The 15,339-nt window shown below is 34.9% G+C and overlaps 3 protein-coding genes across 5 annotated transcripts; 1 reads left to right on the forward strand and 2 right to left on the reverse strand.

Annotated features, from left to right (window-relative positions):
* Positions 1–281: 281 nt before the first annotated feature.
* On the reverse strand, positions 282–3,757 carry LOC130991343 (uncharacterized). 2 transcript variants are annotated; one of them, XM_057915503.1, is made up of 7 exons: positions 3,562–3,757; positions 3,257–3,428; positions 3,026–3,066; positions 1,650–1,813; positions 1,454–1,559; positions 1,194–1,363; positions 282–1,117 (listed from the first exon to the last, which is right to left on the reverse strand). In XM_057915503.1, the coding sequence occupies exons 2-7, from the start codon at positions 3,409–3,411 to the stop codon at positions 494–496; spliced, it is 1,260 nt and encodes a 419-aa protein (XP_057771486.1). In that variant the 5' UTR covers positions 3,412–3,428; positions 3,562–3,757; the 3' UTR covers positions 282–493. The 2 variants fall into 2 exon arrangements, with proteins under 2 accessions (XP_057771486.1, XP_057771496.1); XM_057915513.1 differs by having other exon boundaries at positions 3,257–3,757.
* Positions 3,758–8,231: 4,474 nt separating this feature from the next.
* Positions 8,232–11,117, forward strand: LOC130991354 (nucleosome assembly protein 1;4-like). Its single transcript, XM_057915525.1, has 12 exons — positions 8,232–8,502; positions 8,612–8,655; positions 8,745–8,840; positions 9,134–9,226; positions 9,306–9,366; positions 9,477–9,538; positions 9,618–9,802; positions 9,903–10,080; positions 10,197–10,240; positions 10,385–10,577; positions 10,687–10,701; positions 10,792–11,117. The coding sequence occupies exons 1-12, from the start codon at positions 8,433–8,435 to the stop codon at positions 10,858–10,860; spliced, it is 1,110 nt and encodes a 369-aa protein (XP_057771508.1). The 5' UTR covers positions 8,232–8,432; the 3' UTR covers positions 10,861–11,117.
* A 362-nt stretch (positions 11,118–11,479) lies between these two features.
* Positions 11,480–14,170, reverse strand: LOC130991362 (beta-fructofuranosidase, insoluble isoenzyme CWINV1-like). Of its 2 annotated transcripts, none has more exons than XM_057915542.1 (6): positions 13,707–14,170; positions 12,629–13,491; positions 12,403–12,561; positions 12,099–12,334; positions 11,947–12,037; positions 11,480–11,851 (listed from the first exon to the last, which is right to left on the reverse strand). In XM_057915542.1, exons 1-6 carry the CDS (start codon positions 13,846–13,848, stop codon positions 11,672–11,674), a joined length of 1,671 nt encoding a protein of 556 aa, XP_057771525.1. In that variant the 5' UTR covers positions 13,849–14,170; the 3' UTR covers positions 11,480–11,671. The 2 variants fall into 2 exon arrangements, with proteins under 2 accessions (XP_057771525.1, XP_057771517.1); XM_057915534.1 differs by having other exon boundaries at positions 13,596–14,170.
* Between the last annotated feature and the right edge of the window lie 1,169 nt (positions 14,171–15,339).

Raw genomic sequence — 15,339 nt, forward strand, 5'->3', positions numbered from 1 at the left:
CATAATAAGATACATTTTCTGATTATTAAGACATACTAGAACTTAAGTAGCAAGTATAACAAATTAGGAAATTTGAACAAAATATTCATATATACATATATTACACCAACTCATTAATTATGCAGCACGCAACAATAGGATCCACCATTTCTTAAAGGGAAACAGGAAAAGTGTTAAAAAAATGAATTGATTGACGCTTGTATATAAGAGAATTAATATGCTCCCAAAATCAAGCTCTGAAAAGTTGCCTAAACAAACTACCACAAAGAAACAGATTATGCTAAGCACAACAATAATCCTGTAAAGATAACAAGCTTTACAAGGTGGAAAATAATAATCCCAGGATCAGAAAATTACAGCTATCGAGTGGCACCATAATTCAAGTATAAGTAAAAACACTACCAACTTAAAAAATAAAAAAGCAGCTTTTCTTAGCAGATCAGTCCTACACTTCGAAAAATCAGAACATCTACCTCTAAAAGTTCAGCAGGGCTCATTTCCGGTAGGGGTGGAACCGGCCGCTTGTGCTGTTGCCGTTGCCATTGCTGTATCCTTTGCCACTGGCACCTCCATATCCACCAGCACTGGCTCCCCCCCCTCCACCCGCACTCCCGCCGCCACCAGCACCACCTCCATAACCTTTTACGGGGCCATACCCTCCACTACCACCGCTGCTGCTACCTCCAAAGCCTTTACTGCCATCATATCCACCACCCGGGCCGCCACCATAGCCTTTACCTACACCGTATCCAGCAACTCCACCGTAACCAACGGGAGCCCCAAATCCACCACTTGCAAATGCACCACCGCCATACATCGGTCCACCATATCCGTAACCATAACCATATCCACCATATCCTGCTGCTGCAGCAGCATAAAATCCTGAAGCTCCACCAGCATAATTTCCAGGGAAGTTTCCATACCCACCGTAGCCACCGTAGCTTCCATAACCACCATAACCTCCTCTTCCCATTTTTCCACCATAGCCACCACCAAAACCTTCTGAACCACCAGCAAAATTGCCAGAAGATCTTGAACTGCTACTTCCACGACGAAACCGACCTTCATTTGAATTATCAAACCCTGATCTCTTTGGCTCGGCCTTCTTTATCTCGACCTGTCAATTTTAATATAAGATGATAAGTTGCCTTGCCAGACCTTAAGTGCAACAATACAGGAGATCATAGACTCACCTGCTTTCCACCAAGTTCATGCATACGACCATCAGAGAATATTTTTTCTACAGCATCTTCACTTTCAAAGGTCACAAATCCAAAGCCCCTTGACCGATTAGTTTTGTGGTCCAACATAATTTGGTGCTCGACAATGTTACCATATGAAGAGAAATAATCCCTCAAATCATCTACAATACAGCATCATCAGAAATTTGGTCAACAAAAAGTTTGATATTCTATAGAAAGAACAAGAATAAATTATGTCACGTAAGAATTACCTTCACTTAATGACAATGGAAGGCCACCCACAAATATTTTCCTTGTCTTTGACACTCCTCCTCTACCTTGCATGTCCTCTCTAGGGACTGTTCTCTTCACTTCAACCTGTTTTGTAAGTGCAAAAGTAAGGTCACAAGGAGACTGTTTCCAATAAAAAACTAGATGATCTCATTTTGATTATTAAGGAATTCTTACCGCTCTACCATCAATGATATGTTCTTCCTGCAAAACCTTGTCAGCAACTTCTGGATCGGCAAAAGTTACAAATCCAAAACCACGAGGTCTTCCTGAGATTTTGTCCAACATTATCACAGAATCTGTAATTTCCCCATACTTGCTAAAATACCTGTTGAAGGAATCTGCAAAGGATAGTGCCCAAAACATATAAGCGTAAATAGTCTTCTGGGATGCTACTTCAGACTCAAATCCAATAGCACTAGGTAATAGAAAGATTGCTTTGTCCACCATGATAAGAATCCAAGCATAACTAACAGGAACATAATGCCCTCAGCAGAAGTGGTAGGTGTAATTTTGAGTCTCGTAATAGTATATGCTGCATCCATGCAACTAAGTCATGACTAAGTGCGATTTCTGAGGTTTGAATTGTTGCTATTATCCATCTATTTCTAATAATTAGCACGATAGCAGAACCACTAGCTTAATAATGGATATAGTATTCCCAATCCCAATATACAAATTTATAGACATGTATATGAGTTGATAGCTTACTTGCATTGCACTCATAGAAGATATATATTACTGCATTTTTTAGCATTATCAAGCTGCCATGGACCCACATTATATCTATTAAAAAATTGAAATATGATTTTAAATAACCAATGCCGCATTAAGCTGAAGAATTTAATACATGTTCATTGATTTTGTATGAAAAAATTCAAATTGCAATACATTACAGATTCTTTAGTATTCATTTCAAGGCTGTTTCTTCAAATATTTTGGCAACTACTGAATTCCAAATCCATCTAAAATACTTAGATGTGACACCAATGGGATCAACAAGCTTATGATCTCTGATAGTACACATACTAAAATAAAGATGCACACAAACATGAGATATAAAGACAATCGAAGACAACTTTGCAACAGCATGCAAACTTTTATAATCTAAATCTTCAGCAACACTTAGAAGGAAAAGTTGTCGCATTATGAGGGAAAACATCTACAAGAGCTATCCAAACTCAAAATCAGCAACCATAATCATGATTATTATAATTATCATACTCTGAAATAAATAAATCACAAGGAAAATGTTTTTACTTTCAACTGAGCACTTTACAATAAATTTACTGAACTTGCAAATTCCAATCCTTTGCAAGCTTTCTACTCTCAACTGGACACTTTACTATAAATATACTATAAACAACTCAGAGGCAGAGTTTCCATAAAGGGCAGAAAATATTTGAGGGCACGCAATCAGGAAAATCTCACAATGCAGTGAATGATATGCACATATATGAAGAAGAATGCATCAACTCTCTCTCCTCTAATCATGAGATATAAAATCTTTTAACGAGCAACCAAAATGGAGAAAAGTAGATACGTATTCTTACCTTCAGAAGTCTCCCAAGCAATGCCGCCGACGAAAAGTTTTCTATCACAACAAAAAAACCAACAGTTACTAGAATTTCTTCATCCTCTTTATTTTTCTTGGGGATCGAACCCAAACCCTCGATCTCACCACCCCTCATAATACAACAACAATACCAAACTAATCAAAGCATTTTGAATTCTAACATGTTTTGAGACCTAACGGACACAAGACTAAGCTAACACAAACTAACCCTGCAGACGACGAAGAATCATGCTTTATGCCTGCACTATCATCTATGTTATCAATTGAACCGTAGTTCCCCTCTTCTGCGTCGTAATGCCCTTCATACTGCGGTTCATCTTCGCCGTAAACGGCGACGTTTTGGTCAGGCACACCATAATCCATTCTGTTCTATTTCCTACCTATACAAAAGAAGAAAAATTTAAAAAGAACCAGCAAAATAGAGAATATTGTTCTTCCATAATTTCTTCACTCCTTTTTACAGTTGCCCCCATTTTTTCAGGGGAACCCTAAACAAAGACCTGAACAAATTACCTAACTCGATAGCTAGCTAGAAATTCACTATTTGTTGAAGCTGGTGACGATGGAGGTGGAGGAGAGCTCCCCGCTGCGGTGTCGTTTTCGAGAAATTTGGGGGTGTTGAAACCCTAGCTGCTCCCTTTCTCTTCTTTCGACGGAATTCAATTTTTTCCCGTCCTGATTTTACAGGGAAATATTTTTTAGTTTTCGATTCTCTTTTTCTCAGCTTTTATATTAAGCAAAGCTTATTTTTGTTTGGGCTTCTTACTGGGCCAATTTACTCTTCTTTGGACTTTTTAGTGCCCCAATATCTGTGAAAACAAATATTCTCTCTGTTCCACGAATTTTGATACGTTTGATTTTAGCACGAAAATTAAGAAATTATAGATTAATGTTTTAAGTGTATAGTTAATAAAATATAAAATTGATAAAGTAGGAGAGAGAAGATGATAAAAGTGATAAAGTATGAAAGAGAAAATAATAAAAGTGATAAAGTAGAAGAAAAAAATTATCTTATTTGGAAATGTGTCAAGATTCGTGGGACGGCCCAAAAAAGAAAACGTGTCAAGATTCGTGGGAGAGAGGGAGTATATGAGCAAATTGAAATCTATATTTTTTTTATAAACAACTCAAATATAATTTTAAAATGCAAATCGAATTGAATTGAAATTATCAGTTCGATCCAATTTAATTGATTTTTTTATAGTTTGGTTCGGTTTCATAAGATAATTTTTATGTTAAAGTCTCTTATAATAAGATGTTAATTGTGGGATAATAATAATTTATTTTTCAAATACTAAACTTCAAATAATAAGCTAAAACTCTGAAAACCAGCTTAAGTAATAAGTTGTCTACAAAGATAGGTAAATTAGGATCTTCGCAACATTAGTATTTAAGTTGATAATTTTATTTTATTTTTTGATAAATTACATAAATAAATAAAGAAATTTTAAAGACCGCGCAACGGATGACTCGAACCTCCTACCACTAGGCCAACACACGCACACTATCTAAGTTGGTAAGTTAAAATTATTTATTTTCTTATGTATTGTATACATTCCGAGATTTTTATAATTATCTCATTGTGCATTGGCACATATTATTTTTATTTTTTAAGACAATTGTGCTTTTAAATAATTATACTTATATATTATCGTGTTGTGTCAAATATAAGAACTTAAAATATTTTGTAATCTTAGAAGTTGTCTTGGGTGCAACATAATAGCGTAAAGTCTAAATCGAAGCTCCATGCTGCGAATCGATCATATTGTATGATGTAATATGTTGTACTCAAATTTTTGTCATCATTTTTTTTATTTGGATTCTCATAGTATCTTATTAGTGTTAAATTGATTTTGTATTGCCGTAATAACATTTACATAATAAAATAACACGAATCAATTCCCCCCCCCCCTTCCTGTGTTTGAAGTAGGGCTGGAAAAATATACCGAAAACTCGGTATATCGGTCATATCGTACCGTAAAATACCGAATTAAAGGTATACCGATTTTTTTGGTAAGGTATGATACCGTACCGAAGATTTACGGTAAAGTAAAGGTATGGATTTTCCAGATACCGGGGTATACCGGTGTATACCGATACCGCGGTATATACCGGAAAAATCAATAAATACCGTATTAAAGGTATATACCGGAACACGGTATGATACCGTATTATTGGTATACCGAATATTACTGTATATACCAGTGATGCGGTATCATATCTTCTTCTGGTATACCTTAATATTCGGTATATACCGGTAATAAGGTACAATACCTTATTCTGATATACCGCAGTTGTCCGTATATATTGGTATACCGAAATTCGCGGTATATATCGTATCAAAATCTATAGTTTTAAAATATAATATATATTTTTATGTTTATATTTTTAAAAATATTTATAAATTTTATAAAATGATGTATATAATCTATATTATGTGAATATAATCAATTGTACATGAATTTATAAATATCATCAAATGATACAAAAACAAATAAAATATGGTATATAGTATAAGTCATACAATAAAATAAAATTGTTTATTTTGATATTATAGTATGGTTATAATATATAACTAACATACTATATTATATTTTATTCACTTTTATATCATTTGATGATATTTATATTCTCATGCTTGTATGCATTCATGTAATATATAGTAAATTATATAGATGTTATAAGTTACATATAATTTATAATTTAATATAATTGAATTATTTATATTGATATTGTAACACAATTATAATATAATATTTGAATTTGCTTTTGTTGAAGTTTAATTGATGAGATTTGAGATGTAGACAATATTAATTTTGTTATTTTGTATAGTATATGAATAATTTTCTTAAAGAAATTACATCTAACTTGCAACATTAATACAACATATTATATAATATATGAATATGTAAGTACGAGATTATAGATATAATCAAATAATATAAGTATCTTATAATTATATGATAGTGTTGTTTATATATATAATAACATATATAGTTTTATTATCATAATCATGTGACATGAGTTACATAGTTATATTGTATAGTATATATAATTATGATTATTTTTCTAAACTAAATTATACCCAACTTATAACATAAATATAATTTATTATATAATTTATGAATATATAAGTATGAGACTATAAATATGATAAAATTATATACTTCTATGAGTTATACAATTTGATATAACTATTATGTCATTATTATATTTGTTAAATATTATTCATTATCTAAACATGTTTTAAATAAATAAGTTATCAATTTTTTACTGTATTGAATTTTTTCAATTTCGGTAATACCGATTATTTTGGTATACCGTTAAAGTGCGGTATACCGTGAAAATACGGTATACCGAAATTCGGTAAGGTATACCGAAATAAAGGTACGGTAAAGGTTTTGTATATTCTCCATACCGTACTTAAGGTATACCGAACTAAGGTATACCGTAGGTAAAGGTAAGGTAAATGTATGAATTTTCTTCATACCGGAGGTAAAGGTAAGGTATAAGGTATGGTCGATTTAATAAGGTATACCGTACCGTCCCACCCCTAGTTTGAAGCAACCCGAATCAATCCCTTAATATAAAATTATTAATACATGGAGATTTATGATCTTCGAAAATATTAAGTGATGACCATTCCATTTACAATAACAAACGAGAGTTGTAAATGAGTCGAGCTGAACATATAATTAATTATCCGAGCATGCCTTAAAAGTCGTCGAACTTTGAAAATTTTACTCAAGCTTGTTTAATTATCTATTGAGTCGTCGATGAGGCATTGTTCTAGTGGTAAAGTTGAGGCATCTAAAAACTCTCATTTGTGAGAAATCTTGAGTTCAATCTCGCTTGGCGGAGATGTTTTTTCATTTTTTTTCCATTTTATGTGGTGATGTATTGTTGTTGTTTTACATTGTTTGGTGTCGTGGTCCCACACGCAGGGGCGTTCTCGTCTACGTGCGACTAGCATGCGAGCGGTGATGTTTTACCACCGTTGAGTGGTGTTGAGGTCTCATCTACGTGCGCAGGGGCGTTCTCGTCTACGTGCGACTAGCCTGCGAGCGGTGTCTCGTCTACGTGCGCAGGGGCGTTCTCGTCTACGTGCGACTAGCCTGCGAGCGGTGATGTTTTACCACCGTTGAGTGGTGTTGAGGTCTCGTCTACGTGCGGGTTGCATAATTGATTGTATTCAAATACCTTTTGTAACTTCAAAAAAAATATCTATTGAGTTGAACTAAAATATATTTAAATTTTCATTCAACTAAACTTTAAATTATTCCCTTCGTCTCAAACATCTTTCTAAATAAGGATGACACGAATTTTAATATAAATTAATAGTTAGTGAAAATGAAAAATGAGTCTCATAAAAGGTGAAATTTTAAAAGTAATAATTAGTGAAATTATTTTTAAAAATTGGTTAGAAAAATATTATGGGGACAAACCAAAATAATAAAAAGAGAGAAATATGTTTGAGAGACGGAGAGTGTATAAAATACAGTATTTAAATTTATTTGAGATACTTATTGAATCGAACTAAAATACTAAAATCTATATAATCTATAAAAGATGAGTTTTTCCCTCTATTTTCTCTCTCTTCTCCCATCATTTTTTTAATTATTTTTTTTTCTCTTTTTTTATAATTTTAATTTTTTTTTCTAAATATCATTAAATTTGATTTATGAAAATATATTCAATATACATCTTAAATTTAAGTTCATAACAAGATCTTTAATATATTATAAAAATCATTGAAATCGAATTTAAAACGAATAGGTTATTAAAATTTTAAAATATTTTTTTTTTCTTTTTGTAAAGTTTTACAACTTTTTTATTTTATGTTCGTGTATGAAAATATTTATTTATTTATTTATTATTATGTGGAATGATCTATAATAATAATGTGTATATTAATTTTCATTATCAAATAATTTTAAATATATTTAATATCTATAATTATCATTACATTTTACATAGTTAAAAATTATGTTTTTAAATTGGAGATTTTATTGAGTAATTGATATTTTATTTTAAACATATTATTCATTTATTTGTGTTTTGATTTATTTAATATTTATATTTATTTATTTATTTAAAATGACATTTAATTTCGATTTCGTCGTGCGATGCACGAATGAGCGTACTAATTTTAAAACAATCACGACTCACGAGTTTATTTGGTTGAAGAAGCCAAACATAATAAAACCCACGCCATTATTAAAAGTATAAATAATTAGTACTTATAATAAATTTCCAGCTATCCGCCGCGGTCCAATCACAGCACTTTTTTCCCTCCTTTAACTCTTCAATTTCCCCCTTTTTTTCTGTGTGTCTAGGTTTTCATTTTCTATTTTTGCTTCTCCTCTTCTCTCCCCAGCAGCATCATGAGCAATCCCGACAAAGACAGCTTCGATACGTCCGAGTTGGACTCCTCTCTCCCCGCCGCCGCCGCCGGTGATTCACTCTTTTCTCCACCGTACTTTACTGCGTGTGCTCTCCTGCGAATTCGTGACTAACTCTTTTTTTTTTTTTTTTTTTTTTTCAATTTTGAATTTATCTGCAGCTTTGAGTGCTGAGGATCGCGCGGGTTTAGTAAACGCCCTCAAGGTTTGCGATTATCTCACTTTTCCTTTCTGATTTATACTCTGTTTTAAAACAGTACGGCGCGATTGAAGCTTTTTGACTTCGTTCTGTAGAATAAGCTGCAGGATTTGGCCGAGCAGCACGTCGACGTGATGGAGTCACTTCCGCCTAGAGTGCGCAAGCGCGTCGAGGCGCTGAAGAATATTCAGGTTTTTTTCGTGATACATGTGTGTGTTTATTTCGATGTTTTTATAGTGTGGTCTATGGCGTGCTTGTAGATTCTGCTATAGATTATGTATGTTTATTTACTTTAGTGGATGTTTTATGCTCTCGGGACTCGGGAGTATTAAAAAAAGATGGAAATTTAAGTTATTCATTGGTTGTTGGTGGTGGATCAAGTTTTTTGATGTTTTTGTAGTAGTTTTTTGTGTTCTCATTTTCGTTATACCGAACATTGTACTGCTGATTGTGGGGTCAGTCTAAGATGTTAGCGTAATTGCAGAATCAACACGATGAGCTCGAGGCCAAGTTTACTGAGGAAAGAACAGCACTTGAAGCTAAATACCAGATACTTTACGAACCTTTTTATACGAAAGTAAGTGCATCATGTAGTGCTTTTTCCATTTTCTTTGCTTCTTTCATGTGCAGTCTTGACACTCCTATTAATACTACAGCGATTTGAGATTGTGAATGGTGTTGCGGAAGTTGAAGGAGTGGCTGCTGAAAGTAGTGAAGGTACAGCAGGGTTCAGATTGTGCTGTGTTATTGATCGGGCACTGCTTTAGTTTCTTTTTGCTTTTGGTTTTCCGCGACTGGCTTAACTGATAGTAGAAACTTTGTCTCAGTTAAAGGTGTCCCAGACTTCTGGCTGACAGCAATGAAGACTAATGAGATATTAGCCGAGGAGGTTGGTATTTGTGCACAATGTTTATTGATTGGTCTGGTAATTTACCTTCATTTGAGCTCTTATCCACATCCTTGTTCAGATATCAGAACGTGACGAAGAGGCTCTAAAATATCTTAAGGATATTAAGTGGACTAGGCTTGATGATCCCAAAGGCTTTAAGCTTGAGTTCTTCTTTGATACCAATCCCTTTTTTAAGAATTCTGTTCTTACGAAAACATATCATATGATTGATGACGACGAGCCCATACTAGAGAAGGCAATTGGGTAATTTGTTTATTTACCTTGGGAACCCTTGTTAGTTTATTTTCCTCATTTCATTTGCAGGGTTCTTAATTTATTTATAAATGTCATTTGATTCTTGCAGGACAGAGATTGAATGGCATCCTGGCAAATGCTTGACTCAAAAGGTTTTAAAGAAAAAACCAAAGAAGGGGGCCAAAAATGCTAAGCCAATAATTAAGACTGAAAAGTGTGAAAGCTTTTTCAACTTCTTTAATCCACCAGAGGTACCAGAAGATGAGGAGGATCTCGATGAGGATCAGGTATGTATGGCCATTCCCTATAGGGCCTGTAAGGTTTATCATCTGATGCTGAAGCTCTAAAATCTCTTCAAATCATGCTCACGTTTCCTGCTATTATTTGCAATATGTCCCAATAGGCTGAAGAACTCCAAAATCTGATGGAGCAAGACTATGACATCGGGTAAGTTTCTGTCCTATTTTACTGCAACTATGAAGCCAGTAGGTGTGGAAATTTGTCTATACGGGATCTCATCAATTTTGCCTATGCCATCATTTTCTAGTTGGCAATTGGTTATTTGTTTACCGATACTTTTATGCACTGCAGATCCACGATTCGTGATAAAATTATCCCTCATGCTGTTTCATGGTTTACTGGGGAGGCTGGTGAAGGTGATGAACTTATAATATCAGATGAGGATGAGGATGATGAGGATGATGATGAAGAAGACGAAGATGAAGAGGAAGATGAAGATGAGGATGATGAAGAGGAAAAAGTGGAAGTCAAGAGCAGGAAGAAGGTGAGTAACTTAACTTTAAGTTTATAATCCAAGTTTAGATTTCAGAATTTTCGCTTGTATGCTCATTTTTTCCCTCTTGTGCGCACCATTTCACTGGAAACTTTGTCAGCCTTCTGCACATAAGGTATGATTATTGTTTCGCCTTTTTTTGTGGTCTATTTTGGTATTTACTCGATACGATTTATCAATCAGTTGGATGTTTCTATACTAACAGAAAGGCGGCAGAGCACAAGCTGGGGAAGGTCAACCAGGCGAACGCCCTCCAGAATGCAAGCAGCAGTAGCATGGCAGAGAACATCAAACCGACTTCTGTTCTCTGTGCATCCGTCTCCATCAATTTCGAGCTCTCGACTCCTTTGCTTTGCCTCTTTTCTGTTTTTTGTGGCCTTGGTTTTCCTTAGTTGCTAGGTGAAATCATTCAGTTTTCAGTTGTTACATGAGCATGTATCTATATGGTTTCTGCTCATCTTCTTCAATACACTGACCAACGGTATTTGCCGTAGGTTTTATTTATTTATATACCAGTGGAGTTTGCTTTCATCACTTTTTGTCCCAATATCTAAGTAATTACAACATTGTGTCCAAATGTCCACTTTTTTTTATACTATTTTTCTAGCATGACAGAGATGTAGCCAAGCCCCGGGTTGTAATTTGTATTTTTTTCGACTTTTTATTTGTAAAATTGTAATTTGGCCCGTCCAAACTTGTTTCTAAATATAACAATACGATTTTGTTCGTCCATTTTTAAAATACTAGCAAGTTTTGCCTCGTGACCTTTAATAAAGGTGAAAAATTCTGTGAATTTGACTTGTTTTTTGGATGAGGAGGAGAAATTTCCAGTCGTGGAAATTTACAACCGCTATATCTTAGTTTGCAGCTCCGATGATCATGAAATTTGAACGTACATCAAAAAAGCAAATTAACTCATCATTTCATAGCATCACAATCTTATTATTAGTCTACAACAATGAATAAGCTAAGGTTGTTCATTTCTGGGATGCCATAAAATAGAGAGGCACTTTCCTGTTGAACAGCAAGAAACCTTCATTTGCTGCACATACCATTTCACATCATCATCTTTGCTTGTTCTTACATCAATTGATTTGAGCTGCCTTCATGCTCCAGGCAGCCAGTTCCGAGATCTTAACGCTGTTGGTCCCGTTGTTGAAGGCATACAAATGTGCTTCTCCATCAATGGCAAGTGAGGGATAAACTCTAGCTGTGATGCAAGCCTTTCCCTCCCCACCAAAGCTCTCCACAATCGAACGATCAATCTGTGAAAAGGTAAGCAAAAAAAGTTTGCAGAAATCCATTAAGATCCAAGCTCTCTCTCCCTCTTCACTAAACTAGAAAGACAGCAAGAACTCACCAAAGTTCTTAGGGACAACTTCTCCTTCACAGGATCCACATCAACGAAGGCTCCATACATGGGCTTATCGTAATCTAGGTGCAACGAAGACCTACAAATCAAATCAAAAGTTAACTCAAATCTTGATCTAGAGTGTGACAAAATATATATACCTGCTTTGGTCACTGCACATGAGCACAACATATCTTGTTTTGGCTATGAAAACTCTGAAGTAAACTGCTGTGTATTCTTGAATATCCTTTGATGCTAATACTAATAGACCGAATGGCCCCACCCCACCACCTTTGGCTGCTCCATCACTACAAATTTCTTGTGGATCAGTCATGCTTGGCTCCAGCTCCTCCACATTCTTGAATGTAGAGATCTCAAATGAAATCTCCACATCGGCCTACATGAAAAATATCACTGTCACTTCATGTGTGTGTATGAGAGAGAGAGAGAGAGAGAGAGGGGTACCTGAGATGCTGTCACTCCTGATATTTCAAGAACTGATCCTCCTTTGAGCTCTTTGGTGGGAGAGGTGACTTTACCTTTTCTCAACTTTTCAATTTCTTTAACTGGCCATTGCACCAATTGCTTTCCTGATTTGTGAAGCCAGATCTTTCTAGGAATTGCCTAAAAATGTGGGAATTGCATAAATGAGATAAACTAACGGTATTTGAATCAAGAATCAATAATCTACCTGAAGGCCAGACCAGCCCTTGCTGATGTCAATGGCAGCATCAGTGGATTCATTGATCCAACCCCACAAGACCCTCCTCTTTGTTGAGCTATCAAAGAAGGTCTTTGAAGCATAAAACTTGCCATGATCATATCTCATCTGCGAGTCCAGCCTCAACGAGCCTCTCTCACGGACAAAAACATCCTTCCCAAGATTGTAACTCCCAATAGCATAAGAGTCAAAGAATCCATCATTCATGCTAGCTTTCAACACATGCTTGACCCCTCTCCCAACCGTGGATGTGTCGACTCCATCTTCACCTCTAGTTAAAACTGGATAGAAATCCGGGCACTCCCACATGCCGGTACCCCTCCTTGAATACAATGGGTGCTTAGCTTGAGTCCAGAGGACAAAATCCCTACTCCTAAACATAAGCGCTCTCCCCCTCCGGCCTACCTTGTTCCCAACTATCAATCTCCACCGCCCATCACGGCCTAGCCAGGCCGTGGTGGGGTCCCTGAATGAGCTGGCATTGATCATGTTCTGCTGTGTTGGTGCCATCACAGGATTGTATGATGGCTTAATCCACTCTATGAGGTTTGGATCAGAGAGATTCTTTGGTATTGCCACATTCTGTTCTTGCTGGTTCTGTGAGTTGATCCCGGTATAGAGAATGACCGGTTTGCCCTTGGAAAGAATCGTGGCTGAGCCTGACCAGCATCCCTTGATGTCGGATGGGATGGTGGGGGAGATTGCGGTGGGGTGAGGAGTCCAGTTGATGAGATCCCTTGATGTGGAATGTGCCCAAACTATGTTTCCCCACACTGCTCCTTTGGGGTTGTATTGGTAGAATAAATGGTAGATTCCTTTGTATATCATTGGACCTGCCATTCATTCATTAGTAGTTACATTGTCACATATATGTGTGTGATTTTGTTACTGATGCAACATAGAGCTGTGTAATGTTTTCCTATGTTGTGAAACTCACCATTAGGATCTTGAGATTCCAAAGTTGTCCCATGTCCAAAAAAGAAGATGAAGATTAGCCAAAGATTAAAGAAACATGAAGAAAAGTGGTGTGATCGTAAGAGTTTGTTACCATTCATCCAATTCTTGGGAGGTTGGAAGTGATATGCAGTTCTGTATGGCTGATCATCTCTTTGAATGCTACTAAGACAAGATTGAATTTCAAGAAGTGATATGAAGCAAATTATCAACCAATAATTCAGATAATATGCCATGTTTCCAAATTTCAACTTATGCTGCAATGGGAAGAGGAAGTCTGTATATTGTTATCTCTCTCTGTGTGTGTGTGTAGATGCAAGCTTCATGACTTGTAATGGTCACCTCAAGTTAAGGGGTCAAGGTCAACCACATTGTTTCCTATTATTACTTACATAATGTCTAATGCACACATATATAAGTTGGAATATTAGTATCATTTTTTCAAACAGACTCGAGAAAAAAAGGCTTAATGAGTAGAGAATTATTTTGGTTGGTTTGAGTTGTTTTCATTCTTGTCTTCCTCCTTAGTTTGTTGACTTATTCATGTATTGACAATTCAAAACATACTACTCCACTTTACTTCTTTATTTATATAGTTTATCACTTACTCAACATAAATTTATGTAACACGTATTTGTTTTACAAAATTCAAATGAAAATCACAAACATTGATTGTACATCAATGTGTATTAATGAAACGGTTATTACACATTAAATTATGAATAAAATGTTGACTAGCAAGGGATGTGATCATGTGAGCAGCTGGATTGATAAGTCAATAAATATACACGTTTGCAGATACATGAATGTTTGATTAATGTAGACTATTTTTCTACATTATATTTTTACGAGGCATGTGAATTCAGGCAGTTATACGGCAGAAATTCAGGTACAAACTCATTTTAAAATATATTTTTTTTTTGAAGAAAACTCATTTTAAAATAATTGTAGAGTATATTGAATAAAATTATCGCTTTTTTATTTGTATGCATATGATCACACACGTGAAAGTTTATATATTTACGAATAACGACGGAATATTCATCATATTCATAATCTGACCGTGACACACATAGTAAAGTATAAAGTAGATATTTTCTTGTTCTTTTTATTATTTATAAATCATAATACATGTTACCGTGAGCTCACGATTTGTGCAAAACTCACAGGAGACTTTGCGTAGAGTTATTTGCGAAATAACTCAATCACCTTAACTTTTGTGAGAATATGCACATGCTATCAAAGACGGATTTATTTAGGGGTTGTATTGGGCTCCAGCCTAATATAAGTCCAATTTTTTTTTTTTTTTGTAAATTACTCATCAGTCATGTACTCTCTCTGTCCCACTAATCTTGATATGTTTGATTTCGGCACGAGAATTAAGGAATTGTAGATTAATGTTTTAAGTATGTAGTTAATAAAGTATAAATGATAAAATATGAGAGAGAATGTAATAATTATTACTTTATTTGGAAATGTGTCAAGATTCGTGGGACGGCAAAAAAAAAAAATACATGTCAAGATTCGTGGGACGGAGGGAGTATATATTAAGTTTCAAAAATTCAATAAATTATAGGCAAATAACCTATCTATTAATTATATAAACCAAAACACATACTTAACTTCAACATGAAGATGGACAAGAATGGAAGAATGTATATATTAAGTTTCCGGAATTGAATGAAAATTCAACAAATTATAGGCAAATAACCTATCTATTAATTATA

The sequence above is a fragment of the Salvia miltiorrhiza genome, chromosome 1 (assembly GCF_028751815.1).
Source record: "Salvia miltiorrhiza cultivar Shanhuang (shh) chromosome 1, IMPLAD_Smil_shh, whole genome shotgun sequence".
NCBI lineage: Eukaryota > Viridiplantae > Streptophyta > Magnoliopsida > Lamiales > Lamiaceae > Salvia > Salvia miltiorrhiza.